An 18128-nucleotide genomic window follows, 5' to 3' on the forward strand; every position below is an offset into this window, starting at 1 on the left:
GTTTTGGTTGTTGGCTCTTGAAGAAATTACAGCACGTAATAAATTGCTCTACATCTAGCAAACTATGGTTCCATAATCATTAAAAGCCTCAGTAACTGTACGATCTAGCTAGCTTGGATTTTTATTTTTATTTTTATTTTTTCGTCCATGACAGATTAATCCACACCAGTAGCTCGGCCACCTTAATTATATTTTGGGTCCAATGCTAAGGTCGGCAACAGCAGCAGGATGTAGGGTGTTTTTTTTTATATTTTATAATGAATACAACTGTGCAAAGATAAAATAAATATTTCCAAAATGGACTACTCTAATAAAATATACAGTTTATGTACAGTAAGGATGCAGTGGGCAGCTACGGTTTTTAAATAATGCCAATAATTTAAATACTCTTTTAAATTAATTCTAATTAGAAAAGTAATAATATGTCAAGTTTGCATGGAATTCACTAATAATTATTTTAAAAAATTATTTCGAGTTTTTAACAATTTGATTAATAATTTATTTTTTTATTGTATAAATAACACAAAATAATTTATTACATAATATCCTTATCATAAAATCCATGTAGAGTCTTTATCAAAATCCATCAAATATATTCACAAATGTTACTAAATATATAAATTGATCATATATATATATACATATATATTTATTATAAACTACAAAAATTCTCTAATTAAAAAATTTCCAACTTTATTAAAGTTTATGTGACAAGTGCTTTTAATAAATAAACTGTTATTTCTTTAAATCAGATATTTTCCAATAAAAGATTTACTCCTATTAAGTGTGTTATATTATTATTTCAATTTTTTGTTCGGACAAATATTTTAATTTAAATTTGAAACACGTTGTTTCACTGCATTGCTCCATTGACTGTAATAGTACACCTTCTTTTTCAATTACTATTTTTATGGAAATTCTACATGCAACATCCTAGATTCAACTCAACACTAGAAATGGATTTATTTTGGTTCGGCTTTCAGCCTATAGTTCAATTAGGAAATTTTTTAATTCAAATCAAAATAAACTGATTATATATATATATATATATATATTACTTTTTAATATTTTTATTATATGAATTATATATTAAATTTAAATTATTAAAACATTTAAAAATAATAAAATAATATAGTATCGGGTGAAAGCCTAAACCAACCAAACAAAACCAAATTAATATTGGTTGGTTCGATTCAATTTGATTTCTTCTAATCATTTAATTTGGTTTGGTAAACAAATGCAAAATGCCAATTGAAATAAACTGATATCCATCCATACTCACCGCTTAAACTTTAAGAAACACTGTGAGTTATAATTATATATAAAACTTTAAATCCACTACAAATTTAAGAATACTAAAATCTAACATTAATTGAATTTCTTAACTATTATCATCTTTGTAGTTTTTTTGTTAATTAGTTGAAAAGAGAAATTCAAATTCTTCATACACAATAATGTCTTTAATATTTTCCTTTCTCCTTGTAGATTGAACACAACCTTACAATAGGTAAAGCTATCAAAAAGCCATAATCATGTAGTCAAACGGTAAATTGATTTTTTTTTTTTTGTGGTAATAAATGGCAAATTGATTAGTAATAAAAGTGAATGACAAATATATTGTTTTTGAATTTAGAAGGCAATAATTGGAATACCACTATTATCTATAATGTATATCAGCTTCAGGACAAGAACACTAACAGGGTTACATTTTCCTCTGTTTAATCCTAAAATTTATATCCTTTATGTGTTAAATGTATCGTAATGCTTGTTACTGTTTGCTATTTATTGAAGTTGGCCTATTGTTACCGCATTTTACTTGGCTTCTCATATTATATCTATTCATTTTTCTTCTTTTTATTTTTTTCCCATCTTGAAGTGGAATTCTGTACTTCTGTTGTTGAGTTTGCGGTGTCTTTTTTATTTTTCTGAACATTTGAATTTGCCGTCTTGATTTGTGAATTCTAAGAAGGGTCTTTACTTTCTCTTTAGTGCTCCTTCTAATGTTTAATTTACAAAGAAATAAACTATTTAATGCTAAATTTCAAATAAATTTCGGTGAAAAATATTATTAGTCATTATTAATAAACAAGTATCGGTGAAACCTATATATTTGATAACAATTTAAATGGTTATTTCACCTTCAATGATTTAATTTATCAAACAAATTTGCCATATAAAATAGTATTATCAATGATGACAAATAGCAAATTTTAAAGTATTCTTAATGATGAATATGAATTACTGTTTATGTAGTATAAAAATTGACATCCTCTAAATATAGATAAAATAAATGTACAATCCATTCTAAAATTGTTCACAAATAATTATGTGCAAAAAGCTATTCTAATTATTAATTAATTATCTATATTTTATTATCATTATTATTGTTTAAAAAATAAATTTAAAAAAATTGTACTTTTGAGAAAACTTTATAATATTTGACTTACTCTTAGAAATAGAGGGTAAACATAAAACCACCAATTCCCTTTTAATGTAAATTAGAAGAGAACAAAGCATAATTCATACCCACATGGATGGAACTCAATTAAAACAATTGTGTGATGTTATGCATTGTTGCATGACAGAGATATTCTCTCTTATTGAGATTTTGACTCTAGTTGAGTAACATGCCAAGTATATATATATATATTGGCTCTAACAAGATATCTTGATTTTATTAACGTAATTCAAATTATACGCCTCACTAAGTGTAGATAGGCGTGTATAATATACTTCCACTCTTGCATGTATCATGTAGTCCATAATAATATATATACATATACACACTCAATCAATTCTTCATTAAGTTGATCTGATGGTTTTTTTCATTAATTTTTTTTTTTTAATTTTTAGATTGTTTTGAAAATTGGGACTTAAAAAAAGTATTTTTGATGATATAAATCTCTATAGGGTTTACTTTATCAAAATAAGATTTTAATAGATCATTAAAATTATATCTGATTAATGATTGAATTTAAATTCTAAGCTTTCATGTGATCCAAAGGTTAATAATAGAATATCTAGTACTAAATCTATCAGCCTAACCTAATCTGAGCTTAACTATACATATGCAGTTTTGATCTAATGTGCCATTTAGCTTATCTTATAATATATGATATTAATGTGACACAATATTAAATTGGAGCAAAAGAAAAATGAATAAAATTTTTATTCTTTTAAAAGAAAATGCAATATAATCTACATATTATGTGATAATTTAATTAGCTGCTATTAAATAGTTTATTTTCCATTACTAGGTACTTCGTATTTAAAAATTAAATTTTTTTTAAAAAGTTATAAATTGACATTACTATCTATGATTTTTCAATCTTACCCATGTACGGTGTATTTGAAGTGCTTTTGGAGCTCCAATAAGTACTTTCAAGAGCAAAAAAACACATGTAACCATGTTTGGCAAAAACCAAAAAGTATTTTGTGGATAACAAATAAACAACTAGGTGCTTCTCTTAGAAGTACCAAAGTTAGTACTTCTCCAAATTAGTAGTTTGGGATATAAAAATAAAAAAATAAAATTAAAAGCATTAATTAAAATATAAAAATACCATAAATAAATTAAGAAGTGTTTTACTGTTCATAGCCAAACATTTTACAACCTGTTTTATGAAGCACTTAATAATAAAAATGGTACAAAAAATAAATGCTTATAAAAAAGAAGTTTCAAACATAATTATAGTTAATGATAAGGTGAGTTAGATAGGATATTAGATCTTGATGTATATATATGGTAATGAAAAAAACTCAACCCTAGTTGGCATAACATATAAGATGTTTAATATAAACAAATTCATTGTTGGGTCATGATTAAGAGACTAATAAACAATTAATTAATGATCAGGTATTCGACTGTTTTAATTAATTATGAAATACAGAATCTTAATTACAAAATTTCAACATTAATTTTTTGAAAATATAGTAGAATGTCCAATGGGCCTTAGAAACCCCTAGACAACAAGTCATTATATACATCCAAATAAAATTGCGTTGATAGTGATATGGAATGAATCCTATGCATAAAATGAAAATTGAGAAAGCAACTTAGATTCCAAAGACCCTAAAAAGCAAAAGGAATTCATCATGAAAGCCATGAGGATACCCAGTAAAGGAACAAAAGCTTAATATTCAGCAACACATGATTTTGATGGGACATTCTCCTACTCTTCTATCTGTTTCTGTTTCCAATTTCCTCTACTTCTATCTACATGGTGCAAAGACAACAATGTCCACAGCCAAAGATTGGGAAAATTTTCAAAACTTTTGCAAATTGTAGGGTTTCTATATAATTTCATCATGCATTAATTAGTAATTACATATATTTCCCTATTATGTTTAATTAACTTACAAGAAAAATGTGTCAGAGGAGCATATATGAGGTAGTTGCCCTGTCATGTTTGATTAGAAATGGTTGGTTGGTTGTTTGGGCTGTGACTGTGAGGTGTTCTTTTTATTTTCCATTTTCTAGACCCCAAATATCTTTTGTTTAAGAGATTTCAAGTTGGATTTCTTCAAGTTTCAATTCCATATATATATATATATATATATACAGAGAGAGAGAGAGAGAGAGAGCAGATTAGCAGTGCTAATTAATGGCAATGGTAGTGCACATAATATAAAGCAGCATCAAATCATCCTACAGATGGGTTATGGGTCAGAATATATATTTAGGTGACCCACTTGGTCGTTAATTTTTTTATATCTAGATGTTTGAGCATGCTCAGAATAATGCTGTCATGGCAGATGTCCGACTTCCTGAAGCTTATTTTTTATTGGATACGGATGGGAATGTATTAAATATGTTATAAAAAGAACTAAACTAGCATAAACGAAATAGTTAAGGATATGGTCTTCTGGTAAAGCAGGTTTTAATTAATGACACCAACCCCTTTTTCTATATATTTACCAAAAAAAGAAAAAAAAAAAAAGAACCCCTTTTTCTATATATATAAAAGGAGGTTTCATTCACCTAAAAAATATAAAAGGAGGTTGTTTTAGCCTAGACTATATTGCCTAGCATTGACTATTTAGTTCTTAGCCTTTCACCAGGTTTAACTGACAAGCTTTTACTTTAACATTAGAAAATAAAATAAAATAGAAAGATAAGCGAGCATAAATGGACAGCATCATTTTATTAATGCACTGGGACAATCATGGCAGAAAGTTGCCCATTCATTACTGCAATTATTGTCGGCTAAGCAATTTTGCAAAACACAAATCATAAGTTGGAACTCAGAGACTAACTGAGCAACAATTCTCAAAGACCTTTTCTAAGATGTTCAATTAAACTATTAAGGAATACAGACTAAATTAGTCTTAAATCTCTATGGAGGATAATCTCTCTTGGTATGGCTGATCAATATGTTATAAGAAGGTGTAATTTTCTTTTTTATACATTTGGATTAAAAAAAAAGGAAAAAAAGAAAAAAAGAAGAGTTTGATTTTCAATTGGGAAGAACAGAATTCTTTCCCTTTCCATACCTCGTGAACACAAATCTCCCAGTGGAAATGGATCTCTTCATTTCAAGAGGACTCCTAATTACCAAGTTGTTGGGAACCCCATTTCTATCATGGGATTTACAATGCTGTTCTTGATCAACTCCTCCTTTTGAACACCCAATTCCCATAGAGGATTGCAGATTTTCCATCTGAATTAGCAAATCTTCATCCTCTTCACTAGCATGCAGTATATCAGCAACAGAAACAGGTCCTTGACAGAAAGAAGAATTCAATGAAAAGGACCTCCTCAATGGCCGCAAATTCCCTTCCAAATATCTCCTTTCAGTTGGGGTCTTTGGAACCTCACCTGGAAAGCTAATGACCTCTTCTTCAGAACCCATTTCCAAATCTTGGACAACAACCAAAACAGTCTCATTGCTTCTGTGTTGGTATTCCATTGCAGATGTATTCAAGTCTTGCTGCTGCTGGGATTCCGGGCCTGAACCAGCCTGAACTTGAGCAGTGTTGACAATATTGGATCTGCATAGTGGACAACTTGAATTAGATTTGAGCCAGGCATCAATGCAAGGAACATGGAAAGCGTGGTTGCATTTAGGTAGAAGCCTCAGGCTCTCATTCTCTTCAAACTCACTCAGGCAAACAGAGCAGTCAGTGCCTTCTACAAATTTATCACCAATCTTGTACTTGTAGACTTTGATGGACTTGATAAGGGACTCATCCAATCCACCAGAAGCAGGGGGTGCTGATGATCCCCATGATTCAGCATTCATTTGGTTGGTAGTTTCATCCATCTCAATACCTCTTCTATCATTGCTTCTTCTCCTGCAGTACTTGGATATGATGGTGTAGTAAGTCAACAAAATGAAAGCGCTGGCCAAGATGCCTATGACTGCTATTATGAGGGGAGAGAAGTCGGTGCCTGAATCATGGTCATCTTCATCTTGGCCCAGACCAAAAGGAGGAGGGGGTGGGACAAGGATGTAGCACCACTGGGGGCAGTAAATGCTGCAAACTCCTTGAGAGCAGTCCTTATAAGTTTCATAGGGTGCCCATGGATTTGAGTTTCCTGCAGAGCCCATGTCTGCCTCAAATTCTGAAATGATCAAAGCCTAGATCTGCCAACAGTGTTCGGTAATATGTTTACTTTTTACTTTGCTTGGTATTTGCTCATAATTTGCCTCAAAAGAAAAGAAAGAGAGATGGGAAAGTGGGAAAGAAAATATGGGGAGATGGAAGGGTGGGCTTGGATGGAAAGAGAAGCAAAGTAGAGGAGGTGGGAAATTGATGTGGCTTCTGATCTAATGCTTGGTTTTTTCTCTTTGTTTATTTGGAGGTGATGGTTGGTTGACTAATTGAAGTAGATAATTAATGGTTGTGTGTTTGAGATCATATAGTCAATGAGGTAAACAAATAGTTTAATTAGTACCTTCCCAGATACTTAATTAGTTGGTGAACATAGGTGAGAGGGAAAGAGAGAGTCTTTGCATCCTCAATTGATAAGACTCAAAGCAAAGCTACCCTACCAAAAAATTATCATCAATTGGATCCAAACAGGTGGTCCATTGCCACCTTAGAAAAATGTCAAAAAACGTGAGGCTAGCCGAAGAGTATAAATCACGTGCAACTTGAACTAGCGTGATGTGCTTGGAGGCTTCAACACCACACAATCAAAATCTATTTGACCCTTTTTGCAAAAGAAAAATTAGATGAAAGACCCTTCTTTTGCAAATGCAAGGTACCACTCAGAATCACATTATTGAAATATCACTAATTACTAGTTCTCTTTTCTTTTTTCTTTACGTTTTTGTGAATTCTGTTCCAAGATTCTGGCCTCATCTAAAAAATAACAGCTTCACATCTCCACATTTTGTCCCTACATTAATTTTAAGTCGAGTTTTTGTCAGAAGAAAATAATGTCTGCATTATTAAATGTTCATATGAAAACTGTCCAATTTTAGCAGTCAATTTTACAAGAAAAGCGAGATCATGTGCAAGACAGCCACATATAAATAGGCTGGGCTCATGCCAGCCAATGTTAATTTCGTGGACAAGACATAACACCACAAGCAATATTGAATGAGGATTAACATTAAATAAGTCTAAATTGGCAGCCAAGCAATCAAAGAAAAAAGTGAAACCGTCTCTAGCCACTAAGACAAGGAAAAAGAAACCATGGTCTTAATGTCCTCATTTTGGCATGCCCATAAGATTTTTAAGTCAACAGAGGTGATAGCCAAAATATCATCCTTAAATTGATCAAATCTCTTGCGTATTGCCAAAATATAAACAGGTAATTAGCATACTAATTGATCCAACAACAGACTAAATTAATTTCAGCTTCCAGCAAAGGAATCTCAAAAAAAGAAGTTGCTACATGACAATCTTATTTCTTAACTTCCAAGGGAAAATAATATTTCTGGGTAAGATTTATTGCTCCATATTCTTAGACTTTCCCATCCTTTCTCTAAGTAGAATATTGTTTCCTTAAGTTGTTTATATAAGTGGAATGCTTTTTCTTTTAAGTTTCACACACGCACACAAAATATATGCATATATATATATATATATATATTATTTCAACTTAGACTCTTAATACCGAAGTAGATTTGGGATGTATTTTTATATTTTATAAACAAACTGCAAGCTGCATCAACTGGTATGCTGTGCAAATCAATCTTGAATGAAACCTGGACTGATGCTTTTAAAATGAAAGAATAACCAAATGAGCAAGAAACGTTGCCTAAATTTCTAATTTGATGCTCCATATTTATTGTACTTTCAATGATTGATACTTGATAGAGGTCTGCTACCAATTAAATGCAACATCAATTTGTCATTCTAGCACCTGCTACATTTAAAGAGAGATTGATGGGCCAATAGCTCATATATATATATATATATATATATGAAAAGAAGATATTTCTTTCAGAGAGAATATTTTGTGCAATAAGGTCTATTGTGTTGAATTGCTGAATGATTTATGCCATGAAAAAAAAAAAAATACTACCCAGAGGACACCTAGCCTAAGTGCGATAAGCAGCTTTTTGTGCATACCTAATTGCACTAGTTGAACAGAGGAAAAACATATAACATGTAGTTGGGGTTTCAGAAGAAGAACAAGCCCCTCAAACAAAAACACAAGGAAATTGAATGAAAATGTATAACAAGATTATATTATAGAATAACAAATTACTGAAAGATCTAGTAACTAAAATGCAAACTACCAGTCAAATTCTGATTTCTCCAAATGAAAAACACAGATATACTAATTAGTTTGGTATATAAGAAGCTCTGTGGTTTGATTTGTGATTTGAAGATGCTTATAATCACAGAAGAGGTATGTATGATCATCTTCATTTCATTTATTTATTTATTTATTTTTTTGACTGAAAACATCTTCATCTTTACTATTACAAACTAAGATACAAAATTTATTCTCTGATTCAACATTTCTTTCAGTCATCTAACAATGAATAACGGCTATAAGAATCAACCAGAGATTGGCTATAAGAAACAACCGGACTTGCTATCCTCTTCCCTTCCTTCTCTCGTCCAACGCCTGCTTCAGAATCACAAAAACAAAGTTCCACAACAAGAGATTAGAAGTTGATAAAAATTATAAACTGAAGCAATTACTTCATTCTCATTATCTTAGCAATCAGTTCAAGATATACTGAAATTATCTTGTAAGCTTAACTTCAGATTGATTTCCAGCTTGTTTTATCCCTGTTACTTCATATGAAATTATCTTAGCAATCAGTTCAAGATAAAATAAAATTATCTTGTATATTTAACTTCAGATTGGATTTCCAGCTTGTTGTATCCTGGTTACTTCATATTGGGTTGATTTTATATCGTTTATTTGTTGGCTTGATGCATGTACAAACAGGCAAACATACACACGCATTGCTTTGAGAGATCAAACTGTATACAATGTTCTAATGTGAAATTAGTAGGCAACGCCAACTTATAAAGTAAACATCTAAGAAAGTTATCAAAAATAAAAATGGAAAATAATCATAAAGCAAAACAATGCATACCTTGCTTTGGAACATTCTCATGGTCAACACTAGTGTATCGCGAATCCTGCAAAAGAAATTGCATAGAATCATATTACATGGTAGTAGTATTGAGAAAAACCAGAAGGTTTTTATGTGATTTAATAAATGGGAAAATAAGTAAGTGATCAAAGATGCTAAACTATTACAAACTTATGTTCTTTTCTTTAGCCCTCCATTTTTACTCCTAACAGAACATAGAACTGACTCAGATATACTGGCAAGAGTTTTACAAGAAACTTACGTGAAAGAGACACAATTTTATTTTGAATAGCCTATATATTTAGCTCATTGATGCTAATGGCAAAAACAAGTGCCTTGTAGAATACTTTCTGTTTCATGGTATTTCAAAACAGTTTGACAGGTAAATATAATATCATTACCGAACATTGTATGTTCTGAAAGGATGAGAAGATCCATTGCATGTCAAAACAAACTGTGATGAAAACCCACAGGGAACCTTAATCTGCAATCAGCATAATACAGAAAGATGAAACTTTTCCTGAATACTATGCAACTTAGGTGAAAAATCTCATAATTGAGCCTGCTCATAAAAGTATTTTCTATGCTGAAAGTGTCCTATTTTCAGTATAGAAAATATATCCCTTTAGAGAGATTGTTCCAGAATTTGTAACGATGCAGCTCATATTTGTATCTGAAACATTAATTAGGAAAACTGGATGGACAAAAATATTCAAAAATTATTGAAAAAGACATTTATTAGACCCTAGTAATGTTAGATGTGCGCTCCAGCACACAAACAATTTAAATTAGAGAGACATTATCTTAAAAATCTATTATCACCATTCATGCATTGAAGTAAAGAACATACTGACAAATCTTCTGAGAATTTATTTTGTATTACGATATCTTCTGTGCTATTGATCTTAATTTGGTAGTTGGACCGCCTCAAAGTTAAAGTTGATGCCTCCCAATTCTCAGAAGACTCCATCTGTTTTAATAACAAATAACATGAAAATAATAATAATAATAATAAGTGTCATGCCACATGCCATATGTAATGCCATAAGTTGTTTGAAATATATTTTTGAGAAAATTACAAATAAATCCCCCCTCTGTTTTATCAGTTTTGCGGATATGCCTTTGTACTTTCAAAAACTATAGAAACAACCCCCTTACATTTCTTTTAAAATTTGAAAAATAAAACAGTTAGATAAAAACTGATAGTACCAACAATTGAACACTAAATGCGGCTTGTCCTCTGGAAATATGCGTGTCAATTTCCTTTTGCATTTCTGGATCTATAGAGTACCTCATCAGAGAACAAGGAAAACATATAACACGCATAAGAAGAAAGAAGTAAAAGGAATTCAGAATCACATGTAAAGAAACATAATATAGATGCATTCATAATATGTAGTCAGGATTGTATACCTCAAGCATTCATGGCAAAAAATATTTTGTTGGCAACTGATACCATTTAAAAATATTCAAGCATATGTACTTTTTCCATCCTACCACCCTTTTTCCTTGAATAATTTTATTTGAAATTCTTGAAATGTAACCTTAATCTCGTGAAAAATATTTCCAAAAATGAATGAAAAATAATTATCCCTTCGATAATATGAGTGGTAATTTATTTTTTAACAGCTAATGCAATTACATTATGCATGAATAAATGAAGAACAACTTAAGACAATAAATTTCATTAAAGGTTCTTTAGAACTTAGGAAACGTACCACATTTTATTTTGTTTTGATCATTAGCAAAAAGTCTGACCAGATCTCCCTGTCAAATGGTAAACAATATAGAGAAAAGACAAAATTACCATGGTCAAGGATGGAAGGTGGTGTTAGCTTTTACATGGTTTTACACAGAAAATATATCAAATTCATGAATGCAAGATAAAAATCAATTTTATTTTGTCAGATAGTCAATTGTACAAAAGCTTATGCTGATACAAATTGGCCAAGCAAATATATAAATCAAGCTAATGCAGATTAACACTCTATTTTAAATGCAATTCCATCAAACAAATCTAAATCCAACATAGATGTTACACATGCATACTATGTGATTACTAGGAAGGGGGTGACGAGGACATGCACAAAAGAAGTAAAGAGACAAATTATTCAATCTTCAAAGTGTTCTAAGATGGCCATATAGAAAATGCAAACAACATTCTTGGACATATAATTAGATCTTAGATGTGTATCTATCTAAAAGATACATAGCAAAACCTGACGGCCATGGTCATCCATTGGTATGCACTCAACAGCAATTATTTTATCGACGTCATCAGCAGTGACAGTATATTCAGGATTGGTGGCTCCTGAATCAGAAGAAACAATATAAACAAACATTTATCAAGTAAAAAATTCAAAAGTAATCTACCTGTAGTAAACTTAGATTTAATGATGGGTCTAATCTACAAGAACAATGTTAGCAAAGTTAAAAATCATTTTATACTAACCTTCAATGTACTGCCTAGTTCCATCCTGAAGATCACGAACCCACTGGTAGTGCAAATGAGCATTGATGACTCCAAATCATATTATATAAATCAAAGTTTCTCAATTTATGGAAATTTCAGAATTCTTTCAAGGAAATTCACCTGAAACATGCAAAGAGATGTCCCTCGTACTGGAAATCCACATCCAAGAAGCTTGCCTCCTGGAATGGCATCACCAACAATCTGAAAATTCTCTATGCCAGGGCCCTCTAACCGAAATAACTAATTAGATTTATTAACATGTCCTTTGAAGTACAAAAAAAATACTAGGAATAGAAATGAATACTGACAATAATAGTACTAATAATAACAATAATCACCTTCTGAAATAGAAGAAGCAATCTCATCATTTGGGATGGGAGGAGGCATAGGGCTAGCCATCACCCTGTGAATATACCACTTCAAATAAGAACGAAGGAAATTGATATTGAAAGGTCCAAACAAGAAATTTGTTCATAGTAATTTATTTTGTCGATTTAGAAAAGTTATATACATCCTTCTACTGTAAAGTAATATTCTGCATTAAAGGAAAAGACAGAAAATTCATGAACTTCAACATTTCATAATACAAGGAAAATACTTATGTTATGCATTTTTTATATTTTACTTTTTTGGTAATAATACTTATGTCATGCATGACTCTGAAAGATATAATCACTTATATTTAACAAGTTTTTAACACAAATGGAAGGCATGGAACAACTAGTGAGAATGGAGCTACAGCTATTTGCATGCACAAAATACTTCTGAATGGTAGGAATAAAAAATGAGCAAGGCAGACAAACTAAAATTGAACAAACATTGCCAACCTAGTAGTATTGGGTGTGAACTCCTGAGGAATTCCATTGTTGGTTAGCATCACATTCCTAATGTGTGTATGATCAGTCATATATCTTGGTATGTCAGTTGGATCCACAAGTCCATCAACAAAGTCATTATAGGGAGAAGAACCACGCTGACCCTCCATTGGTGAAAACACAAAGAGAGAGAGAGAGAGAGAGAGAGAGAGAGAGAGAGTAAGATTCTAATAATAATAAAAATAGTAATGTGCAATGGAATTAAAGCACAAATAACATGGTACATAAGTAGATTACATGCCCATAGTACCGTGGATCTATTAGAAAGTTGACCATTCAATATGCCAGGACCTAGGCTGCCTATACCATGTGACCCACTTTCAGAATGATTCTCCACCACTGTCGTTATTTCTCTAATTCTATCCTGTGATGAAAAACACATCCTTTATGCAAATCAACAGAAAAAAAGGGTTAAATTTACTTCATATTCCTCATCAAGAATGAAGTTCTTACATGCGACACTTTAATCTTCCACTGTAATTGATCATATAGGTGCTGCAAATTCAAGAAAATCAGCCAGATTTGAGATGAGTGTTTTAACTTGCTTGGTAAATAGGAATCATGTTGAGCAATATAGAAAGTTCTAATCATTCAAATAGTCAAAAAAATGAAACCTAATAAGTAGCACCAAGCTTCACTTCAGGGATAAGAACAGGAATAAAACACCCATTGTATCTAGAAAGTACAACATAGCTAACAGTTAATGCAGTGCATATATAACCAAACTATGTCTTATTACGTAAACCAATCCATGATCTTGGTTTTCGTAAGTTGAAGCACATGAATGAGAGAAAGACACTCACTGATGTCGATGTGAACAGTAACAAGAAATAGAAGGAGGGATAGAATTTGATGAAAGGGTAGAAATAATAGATTAAGGGGGTAGAACTAGATGAACAAAGGGAGAAATAGATGAAAAATAGACAGAAATAATCAAAAATAAAGTATTTTCATTCAATGTTTCATATCAAAATTAACTATCTAATGGGGTTATAGAAATCCCTATTTACAATAAAACGACCAAAAACCATAAGGGAACTGAATAATAAAATCCTAATTAAATATAGAAACTAAATCCTAATAAAACATAACAATTATAAAACCCTAACAATTATAAATTCTAATAAAATAATGCTTGAATTCTCCATCACTCACACATACTTCCATATCATTGCAATAAAATAAGATATATGACCGAGAAAATGTAATTGTCACAAATTTGTTATCTGTGTGCAATACAAGCATTACCTTTATACTACTAGATATAGCAGCAGCATTCATTACACGGGGCCAAATACCATACTCAGCCAATAGTCCAAGCAAGGATGACATGAAGACATATCTTTCATCCTCTTCAACCTAGTAAATACCATAAAGAACAGCCATTTAACAACTAAAAATGAAAAGAGTAGTTGCCTACAAAAACAAAAATAAAAGAAAGAAAAAGGAAATTAAGAAAGGGGCATTACAAGAGATTATATAACAAATTCAACCTGGTTCATGACATCATAAAATGAAAATGTACATTTATCTATAAGACTAAAAGGTTTTAGCCATGATTTTCATGTACAATATAGAGATATCAATGATAAAGATCATATTGTCTCCAACAATACATGCTTAACATGTGCAGAATCTGACAGGATGTAGATATAGGAAGCCATGGTGTCTATAGATATTTCGGATTGATAGGCTAGAACTAACATGGTGAATCTATTGGATGAATGGAGCTTGAAAAGAGTTTAAACAAACAAGAGAGAATCTTGAAATGAGTTCAAGTTAGTCTCTGTTAAGTTATAATCAATCCTAATAGCTCAAGGTATTATAATTCAGAAAATCTTGAAAAGAATTTGAGGTTAGCATTTGTTAAGTTATCATCAATCCTAATTGATCAAGCTTTTATAATTGATGATAACTTAACAAAAACCTTTTAACTAAAGATTCTAGAGTTATTACTCAGACGCTATATGTTAAGAGACATAACAAGAAGCTAACAAACCAGATAGCCATCATCTCTATGGTACTTCGACACATACCAAAACATCTATGTGCCTTGGCAGGAACCTGAGTAGTTTTGAATTTTTAGACTTAGCATATTCGAAATTTCTAAGGTTAAATGATTAACAGTAAATCAAATCTGATACAGGAAGTTCACTGAATCTCTAAAATTATCATTTCTCTACAAATTCTGCTTTCATAAGCTATTAAGCACTCTCTCATTCTTTTAGCAATATTCAATTCTAAACAATAAATTAATGTTCTAAAAACATGCAATTATTCCCATTTCTCATAGCACTTCTGTCATCTAATTTTATCCAGAACCTCAATAATTCCTAAGATTAATCAGTCTGCCATTACTTTTAATATATCAACAGGAAAAGTAAGCTAAGAAGTCAATGAGAAAAGAGAACATAGTTTACCTTCAATTCATGTGCTAATTTTAAATTTCCTTCAAGATCACCTTTTCTGCCAGCCAACTCATTTAGGGCAGAGGTAATGGCTTCATTTTGCTTCTCATCTACTGCCTGTCACTCAAGATAATTTAATTTTTCACTTTGGAACTTTGCAAACAAAGAGTATAATTACATATCCAATATCAGAAGTCCAGGGAATATTTGCAAGGGATAAATGAGTAATCCAAGAAAAAAGATCACTAATAATATAAAGAGATGAACAAACCAATCGTAAGTCCGCAAGTTTAGTTTCCAATGCATACTTCTCAGTAAGCAGCTGCATTTCCTACCACCATGAAAATCACTCCATTAAACAAAGAAAAGAAACATCAATACATGGAAAAAGAGCATTTGGAGACATGTTGTACCTTGACAGAAGCAACAGATATTTGTTCACGGAGGAATTGGATCTCCTCTCCTAGCTTTCTGGCTTGTGAATGAAGTTCCTAATCATAAAATTTTAGAGTGCTAAGAGAACCATTAGAAGCTTCACCAGATGATCAAACACTAATTAAAAGATCAAAACGTATGCAAAGTACCACTACCATAGCCTCTTGATCTTGAAGATGATTAAAAGTTTCATCTCCTTTCAAATTCTTTGGAGCAAGATGTGCTTCAAATTTATGCCTACAAAAAGAAATTAAAAAAATAAAATAAAATAAAATAATGGAGATGAACAAAAATGGTTTAAATGTTGACACACCAGAACATATTATCATGTTCATTACCCTAAATGATAGGTTCTGTGGCACAATACATAAGTGGCTCAAAGACCCAAAAACACAATATTAAGAACCAAAGAAATTAAAGAAATGGTCCAAAATGAACAGATGCTCAACTTAGGCCCAGTTTACCATTAATTTTAGATACCGGTTACAGGAAAAAGTAAAAATTAGTATCAGCATTTTCTTGGACTAGTTCATTGCATTTGTACTTCGATTTCAAGCTCTTTTGCAATAATAGCTACCTGTTTGTCCATTGGAGTTTTCTCAAATTTTCAAATCAAAAGTAATATCGAAAGATTTCATAATTGTCTACAGATCAGAGAATATGGCCTCTTCTTTGAATTCTTCTGTTTTTCCTATTTGTTCAAGCAAGCTTTCTGTCCATAATCCAACCAACCAAATACCTCAAAACATTTAAAATTTAAGAAACCATGAAAAAGCTCAAAACTCCTAGCATGACAGATCTTACAGCTTCTTTTTTTCACAAAAGAATATTCACATACTATACTTGAGATTAACTACATCACATAGGCATTAGGCGACACGGCACCTCTTCTACAGGGATTGTAAGCAACGATGAGAATGAAACTAAGGCCTTACATCACCAAATCCCACCCCAATGTCAACGATGGTCAGTTAGATTGAACTTGCAAAAATTGCTACTTTCAAAGTTACTACCTATCTAAAAAATCTGAGCTACGATTCTGAACCACTCCATCCTTAAGCTGATGCAACGCGCTCTTACTAGAAGACATCTTACTGGAAGTTGAAGATTCTCTTCAAGACAATCTCTATTAGCAACATAACCAACTGGTTCTTGCATTTTATTTAGCTTCATTCTCGTTTTCCATATTTCAGAGCTCCATTCATCTCAAAAATCTTTTGCCACCGAATTTCGCTACCATGTGTTGCAATCTTACACACAACTAGCAATAGACAAAAGATATCATCAGGATGTGAAGGACAACAAAAAGAAAAAGAAAACAACTAGAACATGAAAAATAAAATCAGCTAGAGCTTAGCTTAAAGCAGAAGAAATAATACTTGTTAGTCGTCATTCCAAACAAATCAGCAAATAAGCAAGCTGTCACATCAAATTCACCATCCATATTCGACAGTTTTCAAACACTATTTCCACCAAAACAATACAACAAAACTGAGTGAAGAATCCCATGACAATTGCATTCTGCAATCACTCCTGCAGGCATATATCTAAACAATCGAACAGCAAGCAACCTCATGGATTCGACAGCCAGAGTCCACTAAAAAAAAAAATGCCAATTTGTTTTTTTATATTTTTGCTGAAAACTGATTCACACTCTCAAATTGAGCAGCGAAATATTAGCTCTGACGAATCAAGGAAAGAAACATTAAGAGACGGTATTTTGCAGCAGGCAATACTGAATCTCAGCAGTATGAACAAGAGCCGAGAAAGATTGAATCTTTAATGTTTGAGAAACTGGGAAAAAGGATAACAGAACACTTACATGTCGCAGATGCTCCTGGAAGATCACAGATCAGAGTGAGAAAGATAAATTAATGAAAGGTAGACAATATTGAATCTTTAATGTTGGTTTTTTCTTTTTCTATTTTTTCTTTAAAAAAAAAAAAAAAGAAAAAATTATATATTTGGGTTATTCTAAGAAAAAATACAAGTCAAACGGGGTATCAAAGTCGTTGCGGTTTTCTTATCTGAATTTCCATGAATAAACAAATAAATCCATTGTGGGTGGTCCCTACAAATTGTATATGCTTTTCGGAAACAGAGCAAGGAGAAAATAAATCTTAAGTAATTAATATGTTTTTTTTTTTTTTTTTTTTTTTGGGGGTAATATAAGTAATTATTGTTATAAGAGAAAGGGGAGTTTGGGAATGGAATTCTTTGGTGTCCAAGTCTACCTCTGAATCCCATCAGATTGGTTTCGTTGTTGATCATCTAATCCAAGTAATTATAGAGAAAGAGGCGTTTGGGAGTGGAATTCATTGGTGTCCAAGTCTACCTCTCTCAGTCCCATCCCATCAGATTGGTGATCATCCAATCTAAGTCCAGTCCAGGTAATGCAATTTGCTATCCATTTCCAAAGTTTCTG

The 18128-nt window shown here is 31.5% G+C and overlaps 2 protein-coding genes across 22 annotated transcripts; both read right to left on the reverse strand.

Annotated features, from left to right (window-relative positions):
- Positions 1 to 5115: 5115 nt before the first annotated feature.
- Positions 5116 to 7981, reverse strand: LOC107429019 (RING-H2 finger protein ATL52). Its single transcript, XM_016039643.4, has one exon. The coding sequence runs from the start codon at positions 6549 to 6551 to the stop codon at positions 5457 to 5459; it is 1095 nt and encodes a 364-aa protein (XP_015895129.3). The 5' UTR covers positions 6552 to 7981; the 3' UTR covers positions 5116 to 5456.
- An 831-nt stretch (positions 7982 to 8812) lies between these two features.
- On the reverse strand, positions 8813 to 17929 carry LOC107429267 (uncharacterized). Of its 21 annotated transcripts, none has more exons than XM_016039930.4 (21): positions 17526 to 17923; positions 17083 to 17166; positions 16717 to 16964; positions 15853 to 15940; positions 15682 to 15759; positions 15540 to 15599; positions 15281 to 15385; positions 14109 to 14219; positions 13314 to 13355; positions 13111 to 13224; positions 12813 to 12964; positions 12324 to 12388; positions 12106 to 12212; positions 11965 to 12007; positions 11732 to 11823; positions 11231 to 11279; positions 10722 to 10792; positions 10363 to 10482; positions 9914 to 9996; positions 9513 to 9558; positions 8813 to 9034 (listed from the first exon to the last, which is right to left on the reverse strand). In XM_016039930.4, exons 3-21 carry the CDS (start codon positions 16791 to 16793, stop codon positions 8999 to 9001), a joined length of 1539 nt encoding a protein of 512 aa, XP_015895416.3. In that variant the 5' UTR covers positions 16794 to 16964; positions 17083 to 17166; positions 17526 to 17923; the 3' UTR covers positions 8813 to 8998. The 21 variants fall into 21 exon arrangements, 18 of the variants coding, with proteins under 18 accessions (XP_015895416.3, XP_015895425.3, XP_015895456.3 ...); XM_016039939.3 differs by having other exon boundaries at positions 17083 to 17300; XM_016039970.4 differs by lacking the exon at positions 17083 to 17166 and having other exon boundaries at positions 12813 to 12958; positions 17526 to 17927.
- Positions 17930 to 18128: the final 199 nt, after the last annotated feature.

The sequence above is a fragment of the Ziziphus jujuba genome, chromosome 5 (assembly GCF_031755915.1).
Source record: "Ziziphus jujuba cultivar Dongzao chromosome 5, ASM3175591v1".
Lineage (NCBI taxonomy): Eukaryota > Viridiplantae > Streptophyta > Magnoliopsida > Rosales > Rhamnaceae > Ziziphus > Ziziphus jujuba.

Coding starts and splice junctions, on each gene's coding strand:
- LOC107429267 (XM_016039923.4), bottom strand. CDS start 16,793: ATGTCTTCTAGTAAGAGCGCGTTGCATCAGCTTAAGGATGGAGTGGTT. Junction 15,941..16,716: donor AGCTCAGATTTTTTAGATAG/GTAGTAACTTTG, acceptor TTCTTTTTGTAG/GCATAAATTTGAAGCACATC. Junction 9,997..10,362: donor AATTCTCAGAAGATTTGTCA/GTATGTTCTTTA, acceptor TGCTGATTGCAG/ATTAAGGTTCCCTGTGGGTT.
- LOC107429019 (XM_016039643.4), bottom strand. CDS start 6,551: ATGGGCTCTGCAGGAAACTCAAATCCATGGGCACCCTATGAAACTTAT.